At 37.2% G+C, this 22,698-nt stretch overlaps 4 protein-coding genes across 5 annotated transcripts; 2 read left to right on the top strand and 2 right to left on the bottom strand.

Annotated features, from left to right (window-relative positions):
- Nucleotides 1-508: 508 nt before the first annotated feature.
- On the bottom strand, nucleotides 509-8,573 carry upf3b (UPF3B regulator of nonsense mediated mRNA decay). Its single transcript, XM_028008330.1, has 10 exons — nucleotides 8,335-8,573; nucleotides 8,015-8,121; nucleotides 7,825-7,931; nucleotides 7,643-7,741; nucleotides 6,137-6,247; nucleotides 6,007-6,050; nucleotides 4,343-4,534; nucleotides 4,105-4,262; nucleotides 3,096-3,390; nucleotides 509-2,689 (listed from the first exon to the last, which is right to left on the bottom strand). Exons 1-10 carry the CDS (start codon nucleotides 8,443-8,445, stop codon nucleotides 2,552-2,554), a joined length of 1,362 nt encoding a protein of 453 aa, XP_027864131.1. The 5' UTR covers nucleotides 8,446-8,573; the 3' UTR covers nucleotides 509-2,551.
- Nucleotides 8,574-9,015: 442 nt separating this feature from the next.
- ndufa1 (NADH:ubiquinone oxidoreductase subunit A1) lies at nucleotides 9,016-10,317 on the top strand. The gene is made up of 3 exons (XM_028008339.1): nucleotides 9,016-9,279; nucleotides 9,367-9,456; nucleotides 10,202-10,317. Exons 1-3 carry the CDS (start codon nucleotides 9,178-9,180, stop codon nucleotides 10,220-10,222), a joined length of 213 nt encoding a protein of 70 aa, XP_027864140.1. The 5' UTR covers nucleotides 9,016-9,177; the 3' UTR covers nucleotides 10,223-10,317.
- A 353-nt stretch (nucleotides 10,318-10,670) lies between these two features.
- nkap (NFKB activating protein) lies at nucleotides 10,671-15,082 on the bottom strand. The gene is made up of 8 exons (XM_028008335.1): nucleotides 14,504-15,082; nucleotides 13,327-13,407; nucleotides 13,176-13,240; nucleotides 12,645-12,740; nucleotides 12,521-12,563; nucleotides 12,250-12,441; nucleotides 11,979-12,128; nucleotides 10,671-11,061 (listed from the first exon to the last, which is right to left on the bottom strand). Exons 1-8 carry the CDS (start codon nucleotides 14,923-14,925, stop codon nucleotides 10,887-10,889), a joined length of 1,224 nt encoding a protein of 407 aa, XP_027864136.1. The 5' UTR covers nucleotides 14,926-15,082; the 3' UTR covers nucleotides 10,671-10,886.
- An 884-nt stretch (nucleotides 15,083-15,966) lies between these two features.
- On the top strand, nucleotides 15,967-22,014 carry zbtb33 (zinc finger and BTB domain containing 33). 2 transcript variants are annotated; one of them, XM_028008328.1, is made up of 2 exons: nucleotides 15,967-16,049; nucleotides 18,446-22,014. In XM_028008328.1, exon 2 carries the CDS (start codon nucleotides 18,448-18,450, stop codon nucleotides 20,197-20,199), a length of 1,752 nt encoding a protein of 583 aa, XP_027864129.1. In that variant the 5' UTR covers nucleotides 15,967-16,049; nucleotides 18,446-18,447; the 3' UTR covers nucleotides 20,200-22,014. The 2 variants fall into 2 exon arrangements, with proteins under 2 accessions (XP_027864129.1, XP_027864130.1); XM_028008329.1 differs by having other exon boundaries at nucleotides 15,992-16,119.
- Nucleotides 22,015-22,698: the final 684 nt, after the last annotated feature.

The following is a 22,698-nucleotide window of genomic DNA, read 5'->3' as shown; positions in this document are numbered from 1 at the left end:
TTATGTAAAAGTTTCATGATTTTCTTTATTTTAAAACCTAAAAACAAGACCAGAATTTTCTTTCATTAAAAGAAATGGAAAACAAAATTTGTATGGTAGGCTATTTTGTTTTGGGTGCACCCTGGACAGAGTCACCTATCCTCCAGGTGTACCATTTTATTTTCAAAACAAATAGCACGACAGATTGGTCCATTAAATATGTTTCTTTTTTTTCTTTTTTTTTGCGTTTTCACATAAGATAGGTTTCTTGATCAAACTTAATACTTGAATGTTTATCAAAATCTTTTCATTCAGTTTTAGCTGCTCAAATGCAAATACCAAATAGTTTATTTAAAGAGTACAGATATTCTTAATCACTTGATATTAAAAATGTATATGTTGTTCAGTAATCAAGACATTAAACAGTTTTATCCTTAAATTATTCCCTAGTATATTTTTTTTAAATATTCGTGCTTAGAAAATCAAAAGTTGAGATGGAAAATGGTGCAAAGTAAAAACAGAAACAAACTTCAGCAAGTACTTTTATTTCTAGGCAGAGATTGTGTAATTTTATTAGTATTACCAGCAAATATTTGTTCCGATGTTTTACTCAGTTCACAAAAATGAATGTTTAAGTTGATTCTGAGTTAGAAAAGTGGGGGAAGGTCACATGTTGATCCCTCTGACTAAGAAGTCTTCATGCAAGCATAGATGTAACATGGCAAGTATGGTCAGAAATGGCTTTCTCCTCCATCAGTTGCATAAAAATCCCAAAGCAAAATAGTAGGTTATATTATTTAGTACAAACCATAAACCAAGTGTGTCCAAAATGTTCACACATCCATGTTGTAACACAGGCCAGAATAAACCTTTTCAAAACTTTTTTCATCCTTAATGTGACATATATCTTGTACAATTCAAAAGAAAAACCTGAGAATAAACTAAAACTATGTTGAAAAGATTCTTCATCTGACAACAATTACAGTAAATCTGATTAACCTGAAAAATGTTCAGCCTCCCAAAACCTTCAGGAAAAATGACACGATCTAAAAGTGTCTATTTGGCAACTCAGTACATCATCAAAAGGAACACCATACCTACGGCGAAACATGGTGGTGGCTGCATCAGGATGTGGGATTAGAGTTTTGCTAAAGCAGATTAAATTATAAACAGACCCAAACTGCAGTCAATTCTGGCACAAAACCTTCAAATATCAGCTCGACAGCTGAAAAGAGTTTTTTTTTTACCGTTACAGTCAAGACATCCGACCAAATGAACAAAAAATGCTTCAGGGTGTGAAAATTTAAGCTTTGGAACGGCCTAAATAAAGGCCAGAATTAAAACTGGTCATCTGAAGGTAGAGTACGCAAATATTGCCAAGTCAAGATGTGGAAGGAGGACAAACTCTATAAAAAAAATAAAAGGAAGGCTGAAAATAAATCAGATGTTTCAACAGCTGCAGTGTGCAACTTTTATAAAAAAATATTTTTTATATATATATTTGTTAAAACTGTCAGCATGTTGTGACAGTTTGTCATGAGACAGATAATCTGTGAAAAGATTGATTTCCTTCACCTCCTCTCTGAACCACTACTGCCATCTGAAGAAATGCAACAGTCCTGACAAAATTCAACCAATCAGAGCCAGGAGGAGGGTCTTGGCGCTGTCAGTTAACCTCGGGTACACGCTACTAAATATAATAATGGCAGAGAAACGACTTACCGTTACAGGAAAACTGTTTATCTGCCATTACAGGTGGCCATGCTAACTAGCCTTAGCATTCATGACTGATTGACAGCGCTAAGACCCGCCTCTTGGCTCTGATTGGTTGTTTCTAGTTAGTACTGGGAGAAGGCAAAAGAGCTCAAATTTCATAAATGATCTTTAGCACACCAAACCGTCACGACATGGTGACAGTTTCAACAAACGTCTAAAAAAAAAAGTTTATAAATGTTACATACTGCAGCTTTAATGGTTATTGGTTATTAACTAGATTACTATGACTGCTGTTGCATTATACAGGAAATATGTCACGTTAAAGTTAAAAATATAATAATATTTGTCATAACAACCTGTAATTTCTCTCTGGGTGTGTGGACTTCGGGGAACCACTGTAGTTTCTGCACATCAGTGGATTTTCTGTCTCTGCGTAGAGTGGGGTACAGCGTGTGAAAGATCTAAAGCATAGCGCTGACAGAAGAGATTATTTTTGCACATTCTGATCTAAATGAACGAGCTAACAGATGTTTGCGGTGAAACCTTTTCCCTCAAGAACATTAACGATGTAAGGTCACTGTGAGATCTCATGGTCCCAGGGAAGCTTCGGCGTTACCCTCTGCGCCCTGCAGCTGCACTCTTACAAACCACTGCCTCTCGTAACGAAAAAAAAACCAAACAGGGTCTCAACGAGGCTCTGAGAGGCTCTGAGAGGCTCAAATCCCCGCCTCCACTGGGACTGGAGCCGCTGCAGCCCCCCTCGCCATGTTAGCGCTGCGTGTTAGCGCTGCGGGGTCACGCTGAGCCTCACAGGCCTTTTCACCAAACTTAAAAAGCTCCAGAACCAGAAACCCACTCAGTCCTCCCCTCTGTCGGCCCCCTTCTTGTTGTCGGAGTCGGGTTTCCTGTCGGCGGAGCCGGAGTCGGCGCCGCCTCTGGTGGTGCGGTTGCGGCTACGGGCCCCCGGCTGGTACAGCTGAATGGCAGGCCGGTCCTGACACAGAGAAACAGAAATGCTTCAACACAGGGAAAACACAAACTGCTACCGGGTTCCGAGCCGCTTTTCACAACATTTGTCGGGTTTTTAGAAAATATTCGGAGGAAAATAGTTTCAAAATGTTTGTCATTGTGTTGCAATAATCAATTAAATCGCACGATAAGTTAAAATTAATGCTATAATTTCCATTCTGATGAATACTATTTGTTTACAAAGACTTCCTAATCCATTTCATTTGTTGTTTTGTTTATTTTGAATATTTAAAATGTCTTCCAGTTCCAGTGTTAAATGGACATTAGAATTTAAAGTTTATTGATCTCTGATCATTTGTTCTTGCATTATGTTACTTGAAAATGGTCTCTAAACAACAAAACATGGCGCTCTGACACCCAGCAGCTCCTACCTTATTACGAAGTCTCTCTCTTTTACTGCTCTCCTCCTTCTTGTTCTCTCTGGCTGGTTTCTCCATCTTATCGGCGTCTGCAGAGTTCTCGCTCCTCCTCTTCTCCATCGCCTTCTCCTTTCTGCTCTCCTCCTCTCGTTTTCTGGACGTGTTCTCTCCGTCCTGCTGCTCCCGCCGTCTCCGCCGCTCCTCGTCCTGCCGTCGGATGCGCTCCTTCTCCCTCAGCCGTCGTTCCCTCTCCTTCTCACGGTCCAAGTCGCGCTCCCTGAACTCCTTCCGCCCGTCTTCGTTCCCTCTGCCAAGTAAAAAAAAACAACCACTTCCTGTTTTAGTTGCTGCAGTTTGAACTAGCGATGTTTGATAACACCAATTTCCTTTCCGATCCAATACTGAATAAAACTGTAGCTGAGCTTAGCGATACCGATCCCGATCTGATGCTTTGTGCAAAAACCAAGTGTTGCAATTCAAATCATGGCTTCATAAAAATAACTCGATGTACTCTAACATTTTGATTTTAAGTTCAGAAGTACATTGAGGTAGCTGGTTCACTTACTATAGCTGGGTTATTTTAACAACAGCAGAAAATCATACAAAATGTTTGAAAATGGTGTTACAAACTAAAAATAAAAATAAAATTAGTAAAGTAATAATCCTACAGAAATAAACTCTTGTTTAATTTTTAGGAAATACTACAAAATGAAAGCTGAAAAATCTCCAAGTGTGACTTCTTTTATGATCTGCCACTGGGCATTGCCAGGCGGAAGGAAAAGTAGTTCCCTTCCGCCCTGTTTCATTTAGGCAACATCTCAGTAATTTAGTTACATTCTAACATATCTTGTTCAGATACAGCATTTCAAATGACTGAAGTATTGAAAGTATTAATACTTGGATTTGGGAATTGATCTTAAAGCTTAGAGGTTTGGAAACAGAAGCATCAATATTTCAGTATCAATCCGCACATTACTAGTTTGAACTCAGCAAATTCAGAGAAACGAGTGAAGACACTGACTTTCTTTCTCGCTCCTCCTTATTTTCAAAGTTCGGCCTCCTCCTGTGGTCGGCGCCGCCTGACGCTCTGTCCTCTCTGTGTGGCTTCTCTGGTCTCTTGAATTTCTCTTTGGGTTTCTCAGAATCGCCGTCATCGCTTTTGTCTGGCTTCTTCAGGAGCTGAAATTAAAATAAATAAAATAAAACACCCTGGAAATGACGCAGATTTAGAAACGGCTCTGAAATTCTGCAACACAAACCTTAATTTTTGGTTCTTCTTTAGTCTGGTCCTTGTCTTTGTTCTCCAAAGGCTTCTCCAGTCTCTTCATCTTCTCCGCCTCTTTTCTCTTCCTCCGCTCCTCCTCCCTCCATTTGCGGCGCTCTTCGTCACGCAGACGCTTCCGCTCAAGCTCTCTCCTCCTCCTCTCCTCCTTCTTCTCCTCCCTCAGTCTCTGAACAGCAAGACATTAAGACAGATATTAACAAACCTAAACAAAATAGCTCCTTCTAGCACGCATGGACCATTTTTATTTATTTCTTATCGACCACAACGGCTCATTGGTTGATTTTTTTGAGTTGATCCAATGAAATCTCTGTAAAAATGTCTCTAGCTAAATTTCTTTGACAAACACTTTCACTTAAAGATTTGATTTTGTTCAACTTTTTATTCATTCGGTCAGTCATCTGATAATGTGTTAATGATAGCTTTGGGTTTTCATTAGAGTTTAGTTTTATTTCGTTGTGACTTTTTGTTTGTCTAATTAATTAGTTTTTGGAGTGTGTTTGCTAGTTTTTATTAGTTAGTGTCAGTTAAATATCGTTTAGTTTCAGTTTAGTTTTTTTTAGTTGTAGTTGGTTCATTTTTAGGTGTAGAACTCACAAATCTCAAAGTATTGTATTCTGATTATGTTACATCGATTGGGTAATAAATACTCAACAGAAAATTATTGTTTTTAAATTATTGTTGAACAACTTTTGCTGTCGCCATTTTGCAGACTAGCGAGTCATAAACACAAAAATGAAGGATATTTTATCAATAATTTCAGGATGTTTTAATTAGTTTTAAAAACATAAAATATAGTCGCAGTTAGTTATAGTTTTCCCCATTAAGTACCTTTATTTATTTAAGCTAACAAAAATGTTCTCTGAATTTTAGTTTTGGTTATACCTCGAAACAGAGCAACAATTTAAGCGACGACTGAAAAGATGCAGGCAGAAGATCAAGGTCTTTCCCACACATCAAATTAAATTAAATTAAATTATTATTAAATAAAATATCACTTCTTATATACAAAGCACTAAACAGACACATAAAAGAAAAAACAATCAAAAACAGATATAACACAATTTTAAGTTATTTACCATGGTAACCATTTAATATTTTCTTTCTCGTTATTTTTTTTTAAACTACACTTTTCATAATTTAACTCCAACAACAGTCAAGGATTTTCTTTATTTGTCTCTTTCTATACTGTTTTGTAAATTTACAAACTTGTCACAAATCATATTTGGATTCACATAATGTAAAAAAAAATCTTCACACCCCAACTGACAGTAAACTTAAGTTTGCTCCAAACATTAATTAGATTATTTTGTATTAAACAAAATTATTAGCTTTCATGACAGCAGATTTAATAAACAGTGGATTTGTTCATCCGGATCAAAGTCTATTAGTATTAAATTTGTTTAAAATAATTACCCTCTTTCTTGTCGGCTGCTGCTTTTTATTTTAACTTTTTGGAGCAACAACATTTCATATAAATAATAAGGGTAGTCTGGACTTATGTTTCATATTTATTAAAGATTAGTTTTTTTCTGCTTAATAAATACATGAATCATTTGAAACTATATTTAGCTCATCTTTGTTATTAAAATGTATTTGATGATCTGTAACATATTTCTCAGATGACTGTGTTAAGTTTACCTGTTTATTCTTCAGGAAGTCCAGAAGAGGAGTTGTTCTTTTGGCTAGAAAGAGAAAAATACTCCTAAATTATTTTATTCAGCTTTCTGCAGCTGCCATATTTACAGTGAAGCAGCGAATGTAAACAAACCTTCAAGCTCCTTCGATCTTGCCTCGATCTCCTCTAGCAGAGTCTCCGGTGTGGATGTCAGCTTCTCTCCATCTCCATTGTAATATTCAAGAAACCTTTTATAATCAGGATCTAAAAGAAAATTTAAATAATAAAAATAAGAACAACCACAATAAAAAAAAAAAAAAACAGGAGGTAAGAAAAGAAAATAACCCTTGAAAGCGAAATGTAAAAAATTAGTGCATCATCAGTTTTTCTATAATGACCATTATTTGCTAACTGTTTGGGAGTTCTGCCAGGAAAATCTGTTTTCTGTCCAACCGTCACAAACATAAATTATTTGAGACTTTAACTGTGTTTTTGAAGGTTTTCGGCAACAAGGTAGCCTCTGTGTTGGTCTGGTGTGAAACGAAGGATGCTTATGAGACTGACCGCTACATGCCTGCTGTAAAGTAAGGTAGAGGATTTGTCATGCTGTGGGATTCTTAAAATCTGACTCTTCAAAATAACAAGAGATTTGACAGAAAACTAATTTTTGGTGATTCTTTGGAGAGGTAAAAACAGAACATTTTAGACTAATTTCACACATTTGCAAGAAACAAATTGGGATAATTTCAGATGATGAATTTACAGAATGTTTATTTTTCTACAATTTTCCATGATTAAAGGGATACATTTACAATATTAAAATAAAAGGTATTCTATGACATTGCAGAGTCAGACATTTCTAAGAAAAAAACTCTTAAATTTATTAGAAAAATCTCAGAAATTACAAAAGTAAATGTCAAAAATCTCACAAAATTAAGGTGGTAAAGGTAGGGGGTGACTATGTGGATATAAGCGGTACATCCAAGCTCTTATCCTGTACCAGAAAGACCGTAATTTCTTTCTAGCAAATCTACAACTTTTCAAAACCAGAGATGTAGAAATCACATGTCTACAAGTTTTTTCCTTGTAGTTATGTAAAATTAATCTAAAAAATGTTAGAGTTTTTTGGCATAATTGTACTCTGGACCGCTTTTTTCCCTTTTCTTTTATCCACAGTGGCCCTAATACTCCATCACAGAATTAATCTCATATTTTTATAAACATGTTTAAAATTGTGTACCAACTAAAACACTAAATATAACATTACATAGTCTGGACAGTGGAATTGGTTGTTTTTAAAATTCTATCTTAATTGCAAAAAACATTTAAGACTGTAGTTATAATATATACATGATTATAGCTAAAAGGTTGTACCTGCTGAGCATTAATCTAATTAAAAACAACAGAAAGTGTCAAAACTATTCAAACTTTACTGCAGTTGGATTAATTGAAAGGTTATTTGCTTTTTGTCTGTTTTTCTGTAACATTTTAATTTTTACATGTGAAGTCCAGGGTTAATTTATAGAGGAAAGAATCTGATTACAATAAATTGTGGTGCTCCTAAGCCTGATCTGCTACAGATGTTTTAAAGAAACCCTGGGTAAATTAAATTTGTTTATTGGTTTACAGATCAGACTAGAAAAGTGTAAAAAATTTCACCTTCAGCAATTGTTCCACATTTTGAGTCCTTCTTCTTATTTCTTTTCTTGGCGGTTTTCTGGAAAGGTGCGAACTCCACAATGGCAGGATACTCCTGTCCTATTAAAAAACACACATAGACAAAAATGATGCATAGCCTCCACTCTTTGGTAAACTTTCTCAACTATTCTCCCCAGTCTTACCTCTGTTATCTATGAACACATATCCATCAAATCGATCCCTGAAGAGAACGATGTCCTCCTGATTTTTGAAACTGATGTAAGCCCTTGCGAAGAGATGTGGGAAAAGGCTGAGAAAAGAAAGCATGTTTAGTAAAATAAGCAAGTTATTATATATTTTTATGACCAGAGGAGGCTTGACAGAAGGAAGTACCTGGTGTCGTTGGAGAAAAACTCCATGTAGTCCACTTCTGGAAGAGGTTGCAGCTGCTCCTCCAGCTCCTCTTTACTCAGACTTGGAGGTAATCTTCTGATCACAATCTAGAACATTTTAGTATGAATGCAATTGATCATAAACTTCATAATTACACATAAACTGCTATAAAGTAGAACTTATTATCCTATTTAAAATGTTCACATTTATATAGATATAAAAAATACAACATGATAAACATCATAGTGTTATTTTTTTAAAACTATTCAAGCGCTAAACCGACTGCTTGTAGCAACAATAGCTCTGTTAGCAACTTCTACCTTTGTCATGGCCTCTTTCTTCTCCTTACACTTCTCCGTCTTCTCTCCATCTTCACATTTTATTTCCACTCTTTTGTCTTTCGGTCGAGTGTTTTCTTTGTCTTCCTTCATAGTTGAAAGGTTACGGTGTTTATTTTCGTCTCAGCCAACAGACTTGTTTACTTTTTTACAAGTTAGCCAGCCTGTAGCAACCGACCTGACCAACTTCCTCTCTAACGGCTAAACTAGCGATTCAAAGTCACCGCCACCAGGGGGAGCTAAAGAGAAAACACTTTATTTCACGAATTTTCTTTCTCCCATTTGTTTCGTATTATTTTAACTCCAATTTTTCTTTTAAGTTTAATTTGGTAAAAAAAAAAAAAAACACAAATTTGAGCAGTTTCCGCTTTAATGTAGTCTCTAAATAAAAGCCCAACAAGAGTAAATGAGTGTGTGAAGTATTTTTATTTTTATAAGAACGAGAATTTGATGTAAACGTGTGTCTTATATACCAAAACAAAAATATATAAACCAAATTCAACTTATGAATGAACCCAAATTATTTAGAAATTTATTTTCATGTTTTGTCTGTGTGGGATGTATATTGAGCGTCCCACACTCCCTTCCAGTAGGTGGCGGTAACGCACATTTAAACGTTGCTTGTCATAAAAAAAGAAGATTTTGATGCTTTAATTTTGAGAAGTTCATACCGGAAATCATTCCTTCTGGTTACGGAAGTCGGAGCTGAGCGGTCGACATTTTGTTAGCAGCGTTAGCATAATAGACAGATTTCCTTGATATTTTTGGAGGACAACGTTGTCCTCGCTGCTTCTTCTTTGTTTCTGGTTGCTGAAGTAACGCAAGATGTGGTATGAAATCCTCCCCGCCTTCGGCCTCATGACAGTCTGCATGATCCTTCCGGGCATTGTGACCACACACATCCATAAGTTCACCAACGGAGGAAAGGTGAAGGGTGACTCTGACCGATGCTGCTGTCTGGCCGCTAATGTCTGCCGTAATTTGTGTGACTGCAACTGTTTTATCCCCGGGCAGGAGAAAAGGATCGCTCGGAATCCGTGGCAGTGGTATCTGATGGAGAGGGACAAGAGAGTGTCGGGGACGGAGCAGTACTTTAACTCCAAGGTGAATCTGTTTTAAATCAAAAACAGCAGTAAAACGAAGAAATTTGTTTATTTACGTGCTTTTATTTTCTGGTAGATGTTTGGAAAAAGTCCAACCAGCTACACAAAGACTTAGCAGCTAACAATTGGAACCAGATATTTGCGTACACTATTTAAAATGACAATGCTTATCAGGCAATGTAATTGAATACGTTGTGCTGAAACTCTAGGTGTATTTAAGACTTTTTAGGACCTAAAATTGGGGTGAGTTTCTTTAAAAAATTGCGAACCTGGACAGTTTTATTGCTATTAGACATTTACTACGTGTTAATTTACCTCCAGTTCTGCATCAACGCTTATCAGTCAAATATAACCAAAGGTATGCCATAAGTAGTGAAATAATTATCTTCACAGTTAGTGAAAGAAGTTTCTTTAATTTGTGAAAATGGGGGAAATCCTCAATGACCAGTGTTGCTGTTCTTTATGGGGTTAATCGACTCTGAGCTCTTAACTTTTAGATTTTACAAACTAAAATAACTTCTTTTCTTCTTTTTTTGTACAAATCTTTACATTATCTGGCTAATTCTACAACATTTCATCTACAGTTGGAGAGAATTGACTGAAATGTTTTCACCTAAAAGCTTTGGTTCAGGGAGATCCAAGATTATGTGTAGATTTTATGTGATTGAAGTCAAACCTGTAGTTTTCCTATAAATATTACTAAAACTGGAGCTCAATGACATTTTTTCTGTCTTTTTCCTTTGCAGGGACTCGAGAACATCAAGTAATTGAGGATTATGAGGAGCAGAAATGTCCATGTTGTAAATTAAATATATAAATGTCTTTTAAAAATCAGTTGTGATTAAACTGTTCCTCACTAGAAGTGTTTTGTTTTTTTTAAACGAGTTTTACATAGATGCTATTTTAATGATTAGCATTTTAAATACATTTTTTAAAGGCATCTACTGGACGCCTACATAACTACAAAATACTTATAAAGTATTGTCATATCTGATCATTTCTACTGATTAGTAGAAGCACAGTTGCTCTTTTATGTATATCTTTTGTTGATATTAAGTTTACAAAAAAAGGTTGAAGGTGAACATGTGGTTTTCAGTTATCTGTTACATTATAAACAAGCTGAAACATTTACATGAACCTTTCAGAAGATCTACAGTAAGATTATTTTCAATTTATTTTCAGGAGTTTTTATCAGTACAACTTCAAGAACAGAACAGTGGAGATAAAAGATTTTTATTTCTCTGCTCATGTGGATTAGTAGAAATAAACAAAAAATTACAATTAGACTTCACTTTCAGACATTCCTTTACAGTTAAAATTCATCCTCACGGAAGGACGACTGAATTTAGGAGCACTCTCAGAAATAAAATATTACACTTTAAGCCACCAGACAAAGTAAATCCTTCCAGATGAAGGGAAACTAAGCAACAGTCACTTCTCCTCCTTGCCTTTGGTTTTTCTGTACACCATTTCTCTGAAACTCGACAGGATCTTGCTCTCGCGTTTCCTCCTCTCCTCCTGGTTGAAGGAGGCCAGAGCTCGCTTTTCATCCGCGCTGTAGATCTGGTTCTCCTTCCTCAGACGCACAGCCTCCATACGACGATGTCTGCAGGAGGAAAAAAGACAAAATGTCAGCGTTACAGAAAGTACAAATATGGAAAAATGCAAAAGAATGGTTATATGGGCAAACATGGCATATGTGAGTTAAGTGGCTGATTAGGGCCCCCAGGAGCACCACTCTAGCCTGACGTTATTTATTTACATAAATGTGTGTATGTAGCAGGAGCTGAACACAAACGTATACCACACTTCTCAGTTTTTCTTTTATGCAAAATGCTCCCACTTCACATTTTGTCTATCACATAAAATTCCAATAAGATATATTTATTAGTCATATATAGTCAATAGTGTAATATGACAACATGTTCGAGTTATGAACAGTGTAATGTTTGCAAGAAAAACATTACACAGATGAATATTTCTGGTGTGTCAAAATACCTCGTATATTATTTCCAAGTAGAAAAAATTTCCTATTCATACCGGCTGCAACTAAATTATTTGATTATTCTATCAATTATTCTGATGGTTAATCTGAAAATAATTGTCACATTCTTCAGATTTTTATTTAACCACTTAATCTTATTTTATACAACATTAGAAATACATAAAAATAGAAATAAATAAATCACTTTTTTAAAATAAAAAAATATCACTATTACCTAAAATGCATTAACATTCCTTTAGTGAATTATTGATCATTTGATCAAAAATACTTTTGAAGCTAAAACTTTGGAGGTCTGGGTTGAACATTTTTGCACAAAAAAGGTTTTTCTTCTTAAATATATATTTATATTTTTGAACAGTTTTGGCTTAATTGCTGCTCTTAGTGTGTTGTTCTTTCAGCAAATTGCCTCTTTTTAGAGTCTGTATTTTCCAGTATTGGTGTTAGTTGATAATTATTCAATAATCAATTCATCATAATTAATCGTCTCAGCTCTAATTTACTTCAAAGATTTTGCTCACCTGCTGCCGCTCATGACGTAACCAGACTTTTCAAAGTTTGCGATCTCGTCGCTGGTCAGACCGATTTCTCCTCTTCTAGGGATCCGTTTGCCCGCCTTCACGTACTCCGCCATGGCAGCACCTTCACCCGGCAGCAGGGCGTGGCCGAAACTGGAGGAAGACAAAAAACAACAGGAGTTTCACAAACACAAAACTCACAAAGAAATAAACTGCATGATTGGGTTCCAGAAAACATCTGAAGGAAAATGAGAAAGCTAAAGAAGAGACTCACTCCAGCGGTTTGTCATCCTGCGACAGATGAGTGAGCGGCGCCTCCGGACCAACGATGTTCTCATCAACGCCGGTTTTCTCCACCCACATCAGCCCACCAGTTTCCTCTTCCTCTTCCTCCGACTCTTCGCTGCTGGAGTCACTGGACTCTTTCCGGCTCTTCTTCGCCTTCTTCTTCTTGGACTTCTTCGACCTGCAGCAAAATCGAGATGTTTCATCGATCACAACAAAAACGTACCAGAGCGTTATTAGTGTGGCAAATGAGAACTTACTTCTTACTTTTCTTCTTCTTTCTCTTCTTTTTTACTTCTTCCTCTGTAGAAAACAAAAACATTTCAGCTTATAAAAGTGATAAGACATTCAGATTTGTTGGGTAAAGAAATTAAAATGTTTCACCTTCTGAATCTGATTCCAACTCGCTGTCCTCAGAGTGTTTCTTGGTCTTTCTCTTCTTTGACTTCTTCTTCTTCTTTTTTTTCTTCTTCTTTTCCTCTGTTAAGTAGAGACAAAATAACTTAGAGTTAAATACAGGTGCCCAAGATTTGCAGGTAAGTTGTGTTCCAACATACAATCTGCATGTACTGGATGGTTTATCCTTTTGTTGCTTTTACAAATCAGTCACAAGAAACAAAATCTGGCTTTTTTGACAGAAATATTTCTGTCAAATATTTTTTTTAATTTTGGTCAAATGACCAAAATTTTAGTGTCAAATGACTCTGATTTCTACAAAATAATAAAAACATTTAGCATGAAATAAATGATTGTATAAATATTCATCCCTATTGAAAGTGTCTGACAAAAAAGGCAGATTTTGTTGCTCATCATTGATTTGTAAAAGCAACAAAAGTGTAAAACATTCAAGGGGGCAAATACTTTTTATAGGAATTGTATCAGAAATCATCTCATTTCCAGTCAAACAGTTCCTACCCTCTGAACTGGATTCTGAGCTGCTGTTTTTCTCATCTTCTTCAACTGGTGTGAATTCATCAGAGCTGATGGAGAGAAAAGCCATAATTAACACAAACGTTCCTCCAAAGCAGAAACAGAAAGAACATCGATGATGGTTTTCTTCACTCACTCTGGCTCTTTCACTCTTGGAGAATATCCCCAGACTTCAGGACAACCGAGCTCACCGATCCGCTCCCGCTCCTGTAGACGCCTGGAATGGATCACCACATTTACATCAGAAAATATAAATACACGTAAATTATGTTTTCTGAAGGCCTTGGAGTTTTGTTAGAGAGAACAAAAATAATCATGAAAACACAGCAGACAGATTAGAGAGTTCTCAATAAGTAAAAAAAAGGGTTTGGTTATAAATCAAATTCCCAAGTTCAAACATCGCGCAATAATACTCCTAAAGATACACTGCAAAAACACAAAATCTTACCAATTATTTTTAATCTATAGCGCAAACACTTGGAAAAAGACAAAACCAACTTACAAGTAACTTTTTAGAAAGATATATGAGCTTGTTTAGGTCAATGACTCCTTCATATTTCTGAGAAAGTACTAGTTCTTCTTGCAGATTATTTTACTTATAACAGCAGAAAAAATTCATTTTATAAGTGAAATAATCTACCTGTGAAGTCAGCACTTTATAAAATCAATATTAAGAAATTATTGACTTAAAACAAGCCACTATATCTTCATAAAAAGTTACTTGTAAGTTTGTTCCGTCTTAATTCAAGTGTACTGAGACGTTTGCACTAGAAACCAGACCCAAAAAACTTGGTAGGATTTTTGTGTTTTTGCTGTGTATGACCCAAAAATAGAAAAATTAAGGGACAATTTTAAGCCTTTCAACACACAGCTGTAAAGGCAAGGAGAGCATTATTTACCCACAACAACCTAGAAGACGATGGTAACATCTAAAGGTATTTCTCAGAAATATTGTGAAAAAGTTCATTTGAGGAACTGAAACGCATATTACATAGATTCACTACAGACTGAGTGAAATATTTCAAGCCTTTATTTGTTGTAATTGTCATGATTATGCAGACATACATGGAGAAAGCAGGACCACGGTAAAACATGGTGGTGGCAGAGTCATGCTATGGGGGTTCAGTTCGTTAGCAGAAATAATGCAGCAGGTCAGATTTGGCGTCAAATGTAAAGAAGATGAACTATCAGATGCCAAGCTCCCGTTGATGTGTGGCGGAAGCAGGAATCAAACTTACAACCTTCCAGTTGTCAAGCAACCACAGATCACCAAGGAAACAGCTTTTCGTGAACATGAACTGGATTTTTTCTACCTGGCAATGAACGCCTCCTGCCTCTGCCTCTGGACGTCGTCCCTCTGCTGCTGGTAGTAATAGTCATCTTTGAAGCCGCCGTGTTTTCCATCGCGCTGCTCGGACCAGTGGCCGTGGTTGTTGTTGGTGCTGTTGTTGTGGCGATCCCGGGACCGGGATCGGGACCGGGACCTGGAGCGGCTCCGACCGGGACTCCCGATGCGGAATCTTCGGATGTTTCTCGCCTCTTTGAAACGACGTTCCCGCTCCTCTCGCTCCCTCTCCTTGTTGCGGGGCTTCGGGAGTTTGGGCCCAAAGCTGTCCGGAGACAGGCTACGCTCTCGGCTACGGTTTCGGCTGCGGGATCGAGTACGGGGTCTCCGGGCCCGAGGACTCGGAGAGTCCCTGCCGCCGTCGGAGCTGGACCGGTCAGACAGAGGCATCCCGTCTGACCTCCGAGGACTTACAGCTTAATAAAGTTATAAAATAAAATGAGAATAGCGAGTAAAACAGGAGATATGGCTTTCTATTTTAGTGCGCAATCAATAACAGGAAGAGATAAGTGATCCAACGCTTAAAAGGTTCCCTCTGCCTCCCGAATCCACCGAATAATAGTTCCTACTGTCCTGTAAATGGCCCATGTCATTTTCCCCAATGAATGAATGAATGATAAATAAATAAATAAATAAATAAATAAATAAAATTATCACCTCTTACCAAAACATTTTTTAGGAAAAAAAACAAAACACTTTTGGCATAGAAAACTTGGGCCATTATTTTATTGAGATAACGCTAAGACTCTTATTTCATTATGAATATCTATGAATATTTAAAATAATAAATATTTTAAGTATTTTCTCGCTTTTGTTGATGTGCTCAGCCCATGTTTATTCTGAACAAAGAAATATAAAAACATTCACTCTTTCCTTTAGTCAATTTTATCAAACCTATTTAATTGATGTAATACTCTTAGAAATGTCAGAAAGGTCTTGCAACTAAATACTTAAAAGCATTTTAGAGCAGTCTGCTGAGCTTGATTGCTTTCTGATTTTTAAAATATTGTTAATGAATGAAATATAATTATTTTCCCCCTTATATTCACAATAGCACCATCATCTGAATAAATCCATTCAAAAGTAAGTATAATCAAGTTCGTCCTTTGGCATTATTAAAAACACTGTGTATTTTAACATTGTCCATATTCCTAACTTTCAGAAAACGTCTGATGTTTTTGACTTGTTTATTTATTGTATTTTCTTTCTTTCTTTAAAAGAAAATCTAAACAGTGGTATCCAATGAATCCCAACATTTCGAGTAGAAATTAGTGGAGGGTCACAATAATTTCAGTTGTTTTAATCAAAAATCATAAAATAAGTGTGTGGTTTCAAAACATGTATTCTCATCTGCTTAACTATAAACTATTATATTCTCATAAAATGAACTTTTTTTTTTTGTTACTGGAATAGAAATCTCAAGTTTAGGTACCTTTATTTTGAAGGCTCCCGGTGCTTCCTGTGGTGTAGCTGACTGCAGGAAATTTCCGGTCTGTTGTCAGTCGGCAGCGAAGGTAATTATTTACACTCCAACTGTTTTGACAACTTTCAGGTTTAGATTTGGGTCGGGCATCGGGGGTGCAGGTAAATATTTAATTACCATTTTTTGTGTATAAAAATAGAGACACTAGGTGATTTCTACACCCGTTTTGTGTAATTAAAAACCCGCATGCTAACAGGATGCTAAGCAGCAGGCCGCGCTTCCTCTTCATTAAAGAGAAGTCATCGTTACCTTTGTTAGCATGCTAAAAGCAGCGGCTGAACATCTAGTTACGGATGTATTACAGACCAATAATACAACACTTATAAAACCGACATAGGCTGTTGTTAATAAAGGCAGTTTCTATGATCTTATATGAATTAAAATTTAGCAATTGCCGTATTATTGATAAAACTGTACTATCACTAAGCAACCATTAGCGTGGACAACCTCATTGTTTTAGTTCTCTAAAAGCTCTTAAACACAATTATATGTTCGCCTTCACTTCATAACAGCCTGTGAAATGATTTCCTTGTGTCCTTCCTTTTAAAATAATTATTTGTAGTGACCTTACAGCTGTCGGTCATTTAAATGTCTACTCCTATGTCTTGAACTTAACGCTGTTTCATTGATGTCAGTTGGATTTTGCGTAATAGCGAGGAGGAAGGCAAACAATGTTTGCTTGTCTAATATTTTTCTATTACAAAGAAAGATCTGAAAAGAATAATGTACATTTGTGTTCAATCCACTTTTATCTGACATTCCTAAATAAAATCCAGTGCAGCCAAATTGCCTTCAGATGTCAGTAAATTAGTAGTTATTCCACCTGTTTTTAATTTATTCTGTAGGAATACAGCTGTTCAGTAAAGGTCTCATTAATGGACGAACAGCACAATAAAAATGAAAGCATGGTTCTGTTACAGAATCATATCTGAAACTAGAACATCTGTTCAATCCATCATTAGAAGATTGAAATAGCATTTATGGAAGAGAGCTATTGTTGAATGAAAGCAACAGGAGCTCCTGTTGCTACAAACCAAGTTGTGCGATTGGATCAAAGCGGAACTTTTTGCCCTACTTGTAAAATGCGGACGTTGCATATCTTTCTAAACAGAACATTCCCTGGATGTGACATGGTGGTAGCAGATAGACCTGTTACAATAACAACAATACATTCTTCCAGAAGCTATTGTGATAAACAGTAACGTTGTTTTGAGACCCTTTTCAAGCGATATATTGATAGTGGGACAATAAAGCAAGTTTTCCCTCTCAAAGATTGATAAACATAATTTTTTTAAAGAACAGGCCACACTATAACTATCAAAAATAAAACATGACATCCAAAAACAAAAGAAAACAGAAATAAACACAACTGAGACCATTAATAAACTGGTTTTTGATGTTTATTCAAACAAATTTGCCATTCAAAAATAATTAATCAGAATGGAAATTATTAAGCTCATTTTAGTTTTTCATTTGCTTAATTGTTTAATTGCAACAGGTTTACCATTAAGCAGTACTTTGTTGCTTTGTTCTATCTCATTAAATCCCAATAAAATGTTACATTTAAGTTTATGGTTGAACGTGAGAAGAACTGACATTTTTCTCTATATTGAACTCTAGATATAATTTCATATCTGTTGCATGGGGAGTTATTCTTATTCTGTGAAGATATAAGGCGCCCGGGAAAATAAACAGATTAGAAGTTGCTGTAACCAGCTGCATTTTCATTAGAAGTGTGCACAAAACTTTGCCAATATTCTGCTAATGCTCATTAAAAAACATAATTTCACAGTTATGGTGTTTCCATTAAATAAGAAATTAAAATAAAATCACGCAGCAATAAGCTTGTTCAAGGGTTAAGTCTTTAAAAGTCATGGCAGCGACAGTTACATGAGAGAAGTTGGCGTCTTATTCAGGCATAGGAGCAAAAAGCCGCTGATATTTGGGAGCCGCTACGTATGCGATGTTTTGGGTAAATTGTAATGAATGATTTTACAGGAAAGTTATAGATTCAACATTTTAGAATGGCAACTTTCTATGAACTGTGCGATGCTGTGAGGACTGGATCCAGCTGCTCATTGTCCAAAAAAACTAAAGCAAACCATCTTCCTCCTACTACTTCCTGTCGTCTTCTCTGTCGTTTTTGCCAGTAGTAACACCTAGCTATTGATGATGTGACTGTTGTGCAAAAAAAGTGTTTCTGTTGCAGATTTGAAAATTTTTTTCCATTCCATTACAGCTGAAAAACCATCTCAATCTTGACAAAACTTTGTTTTTTAGCAAAAATTGTGAGTTTCGATTAAGCACATGCACTTTTCATAATTTCAATTTGTGGATCTCTATGGTTAATGTAAAGACAGCTGGTGACCACACAGACTGGACTCTGATTTTATTCTGTTTTTGTTTCTTCCTCCTCTCTTTCTGCAGCCATGCCAAGCCTAAAGCTGATATCTGCGACCGACACGCAGTATTCAGCAGCTGTCCTCAAGTCTCTGAACGAGCAGCGGAGCAATGGCTTGTTTTGTGACATCACCATCATCATACAGGACAAGAAATTCAGAGCGCACAAAACAATCCTGTCGGCCTCCAGCACGTACTTTCACCAGCTTTTTGCCGTCGCCGGACAAGTCATCGAGCTCAACTTCATCCGGCCAGAAATCTTTGAGCACATCCTCAACTACATCTACAGCTCCAGGATCATCCGCGTCCGCTCCGACATGCTGGAGGAACTCATCCGCGCCGGAAAGATCCTGGGAGTGAAGTTTATTGCGAACTTGCATTCGCCGCTGTCACAAGTGAAAGGTCTGCCGGGTTTGTCCCAGGAGACGGGAAGCAAGAGCGACGCCTCTCCGGAGACTATGCCCGTCATCACGGAGTCCTTCTCCATTTCCGCAGAGGAATTCAACCAGACAAAGAAACCCGCGGGAAGCGAGGAGGAAGGCGATGATGTGGTGTTTGTCTCCTGCACCGATGCTCAAACCAGAGCCGCGAGTCTCAAGGCCAACCCTTCTGACATCATCGATTTGGAAAAAGTGGAATCGGAAAATGTTGAACCCAAACAAAGCGAAGATTCGAATCATGTTGGGGCGGATGCACGGAAAGCAGCCGCCACGCCAAAAACTAACGGCACAAAGTGTCAGGTGAACAGTCCGGACCGCAGCTCCAGTAACTCCCCGGCGACGCACGCCCAACCAGGCAGCCTCACACCGGAGCCGACCAGTGAAAGCACCGACATGTTGGGTGTCCACAAGAAGCAAGTCGCCATTTCATCCCAGGAGGGCGATCCCAAAATACGGCTTCTGGATGTTTCCGGAGTCTCTGCTAGCAGCGCCAAGGGAACTATAGAGGCGAAACAGACGGTGACACTCAACACCGGCACGGAAATCGATTCGCTTTCATCCGGATGTAAAGTTTACGCCAACATCGGAGAGGACACATACGACATCGTCCAAATGAAAGAAGACCCAGGAGAAGGAGGATCAAAATCCAACAAAGGGAAAAGAGCTTTAATGGCGACGCCCAAAAAGGCCTTCGACCAGGCACCGCTGTCGCCGACACTCAGTCCCAACAGGAAGAAGAACAAAATGGAGCTGGACGATCACTATGAGCTGATCATGGATGGGAAGACTTTCTACGTTTGCGCCGTGTGCAAACGCCCGTATGTGTGCATCACGAGTCTGCGGCGTCACTTCAACACCCACTCGTGGGAGAAGAAGTACCCGTGTCGCTTCTGCAACAAGGTGTTCGCCCTGGCGGAGTACAGAACTAAACACGAAGTGTGCCACACGGGCGAGAGGCGGTACCAGTGCCTGCTGTGCAACGACATGTTCCAGAACTACCAGATTCTGTCCCACCACTGCAAGCAAGTCCACAATCAGGACCCGAGCGGCAGGAAGCAGAAAGACGACGGCGACAACAACCTGTACCGCCTGCTGCCGTGCAGGTCGAAGAAGAAGTCATACGTGACCGACCTGCCGGGAACGCCGTTCATATCGGAGGACGGCAGCATGCAGGAGATGAGCCCCACCGAAATGGAGGCCATGCACAATTCGGCGCAGAGCGGGATGTACTGGGACGACCTGTTCGCCGAGCCGGGCGCTCGCTTGCAGCCAGACTCCGAGTCGCCGTCGATGAGCTCCCCGACGCAGGGACCCATGGAGTTCGAGTACATCACACCGTAGAGCCGCTGGGAAGCAATCAGTCCGCCGGATATCCTGTGCCTTCTCGGTTACGCTAACTCTGTGTTCGTCCTCCAATTCAGATCATGTTTTGTGATTAAATCTAATCCTACCCCAAATTAAAGCTACAGTATGCAAGTTTTATTTTTTTTAAAAATCTGTTAATTTACATGTTTGTTAAAGCTTTTGCCGTCTGAAAAAATGAATCTAAAACAACCAATCAGAACCAAGAGGTTGGTACAGAAAAGGATTAGGGCCGCTGGGAAAATTAATTAAAAAAAATTCTGGATTTATTTTCTCAAAATTTTGACTTTGATCTTTGAATTTTAAATTTTATTAGAATTCTGACTTTTTTTTTTTCAGTGACCCTAATTCTCTTCTGTAGGAACGTCTTAGCGTTGTCAATCAACTAGTCTATTTGCTGCTAAATGTGCTAATGGCGGAGAAACAACTCATCATTACAGGAAAACTGTTTCTCCACCATCGTTGGTGGCCATGCTAACTAGCCTTAGCATTCATGATGGGCTCTACTGTTGGGAAGAAGCTTTAGCGTACCAGAGAAGGTGATTGACAGCGCTAAGCCCCTCCTCCTGACTCTGATTGGTTGTTTCTGACTGAACAGTGTGTTTCTGTAGTTTCTGGGAGAAGACAGATTATCTGTGTCATGACAGAGTGACAGTATATTATCAAATATTTAAAAGCATTTTTTATATCTAGAAGTTGTATACTGTAGCTTTAAGGGTTTTAGGAAAGTCTAAGTGTTCTTAATTTATTTTCTCTTGTTTCTAAAGATTCAAAGAAGTCGAGGTAAAACCGCTTGAACTTTCAGCTTTTGTTGTAAATGTGAAACTTTGCCCAATCGTTTCTCAGTATTGTTGGAAAATTATGATAAAAGATGATGTATCTTTTAGAAAACGATTCAATATTTTTCACACCCAACTGTAAAGGTCAGCGCACGCACACACACGCACACGCACACACACACACACGTTCTCATGCGTCTCCTTCCAGGTAAATTAATCTGGTGTTAAACTTTGTTGTAACATAGAAACTCTGAATCTGTTAAATCATTGATTTCACGTTGATTTGATCATCCAACAGAATAATGTGTCGTTCAATTTACTGACTCTACTAAAAGTTAAAGATGGGACTTTTAAAAATCTTTATTAATCACATAGCATGTTTCATGTTGAAATGTGAGATGAATGTATTTGTAACATTTGGGCCATGATGTCTAAAACGGTTCAACACTGACTGACCACAGTTTCAATAACCGTTTCATTTCTTTATCCATCCAGGCGTCGTTTCTGTCTTCTACCCCAAATATACGTATTTTACCGTGTTTTTTTTGTTCTTAAAGAAAATGTGTTAAATACTAACTATAAAATGCAATAAGATTGTTCAAATATTAAATCAACTCAATCCTTCACCTGTTAATGAAAGGACCTTCTGATGATGATTTTAGGATTTTTTGTTTTGTAAAATATATTTTTTCATGATGTCATTGTTGCCACATCTGGGTCTTGTGGCAGGAAAATTTGTACAGTTTCATTGGGTCACTTACTTACATAGTGTAAGATGGATTTGTTTTGTATTATTTTAAATGCAAAAGTAGGGATTTTAACTGAGATTTATTAGTATTTAGCACTTAAATTTCCAGGTGTTTTTTTCTTTTTTGTTTGTGTTTTTTACATCATGTCAGAAATTAGAACTGTCTTCTTGCAGGTATAGGTAGAGCTAAAGCTTGAAACCGATCTGTCTTGTTTTCAGATTAAATGCTACAGATTGTTTTTCAATAAATGGATTAACTATTGTTTATGACGTGATGTTTCATTGTGTAATATGCTTTTAAAAAAACAGTTAAACGGTTATTTGCAGCAGCATGGTATTAAATAGAAACCAAAAGGCCTTCATGTAATAAAATTTTTGTTATTTTTTATGAAGAATTGTGGAAACAAAACTATTTATAGGTTTTCTGATGCAGATTTTTGTATTTTTAACAATGCAGACAAAGAGTTGCATAAAATGCTGAAAAAAAATCAAAATTAATCAGATATTTTGCAGTCGGAAGTATTATCTGCTTCACTTTACGTAGATAATATAATCAGGCTTCCTTTGGGAAATCCTTGAATTTATTTTAGGTGCTTTCAAGGTTTGGAAAGTCCTTGATATTCAAACTGCACAGTTTTGATTTAAGTACAATCTACCGTTAAAGTTTAAACTTGGAAAGCGTTATTTACAGTTGAGATCAGATATTTAAAGACGATAAAAGGACATTTTAATCCTCACCGTCTGAAGTTAAAAGAGACAAACTTCTCTTTTTTAAGGTCAGTATAAATCATCTAAAGTATTTCTATTTGCTAAGTGCCAGAAAACATAGCGAGGAAATATGTGAAAATGTTTCTGCCGTAGGATATTAAAATATAATAGTAATAAATAATGTATAACAGTGAATTGAAACTGTATCCTTTGGTTTGTGTCGTTTTTATCTCCAAAGCTGAA

This window comes from Xiphophorus couchianus, chromosome 23, assembly GCF_001444195.1.
Source record: "Xiphophorus couchianus chromosome 23, X_couchianus-1.0, whole genome shotgun sequence".
Lineage (NCBI taxonomy): Eukaryota > Metazoa > Chordata > Actinopteri > Cyprinodontiformes > Poeciliidae > Xiphophorus > Xiphophorus couchianus.
This window is presented reverse-complemented; position numbering and strand designations above follow the sequence as displayed.

What these genes read in the sequence shown, in the direction of transcription:
- upf3b (XM_028008330.1), bottom strand. Translation starts at nt 8,445, where the DNA reads ATGAAGGAAGACAAAGAAAACACTCGACCGAAAGACAAAAGAGTGGAA. An exon ending in AAGAAGAACCAAAAATTAAG is followed by an intron (nt 4,263 to 4,342) that starts GTTTGTGTTGCA and finishes TTTTAATTTCAG; the next exon opens with CTCCTGAAGAAGCCAGACAA. An exon ending in GAGAGAGACTTCGTAATAAG is followed by an intron (nt 2,690 to 3,095) that starts GTAGGAGCTGCT and finishes TCTCTGTGTCAG; the next exon opens with GACCGGCCTGCCATTCAGCT.
- ndufa1 (XM_028008339.1), top strand. Translation starts at nt 9,178, where the DNA reads ATGTGGTATGAAATCCTCCCCGCCTTCGGCCTCATGACAGTCTGCATG. An exon ending in AGTTCACCAACGGAGGAAAG is followed by an intron (nt 9,280 to 9,366) that starts GTGAAGGGTGAC and finishes ATCCCCGGGCAG; the next exon opens with GAGAAAAGGATCGCTCGGAA. An exon ending in AGCAGTACTTTAACTCCAAG is followed by an intron (nt 9,457 to 10,201) that starts GTGAATCTGTTT and finishes TTTCCTTTGCAG; the next exon opens with GGACTCGAGAACATCAAGTA.
- nkap (XM_028008335.1), bottom strand. Translation starts at nt 14,925, where the DNA reads ATGCCTCTGTCTGACCGGTCCAGCTCCGACGGCGGCAGGGACTCTCCG. An exon ending in CTCAGAATCCAGTTCAGAGG is followed by an intron (nt 12,741 to 13,175) that starts GTAGGAACTGTT and finishes TCTACTTAACAG; the next exon opens with AGGAAAAGAAGAAGAAAAAA. An exon ending in GTTGGAATCAGATTCAGAAG is followed by an intron (nt 12,564 to 12,644) that starts GTGAAACATTTT and finishes TGTTTTCTACAG; the next exon opens with AGGAAGAAGTAAAAAAGAAG.
- zbtb33 (XM_028008328.1), top strand. Translation starts at nt 18,448, where the DNA reads ATGCCAAGCCTAAAGCTGATATCTGCGACCGACACGCAGTATTCAGCA.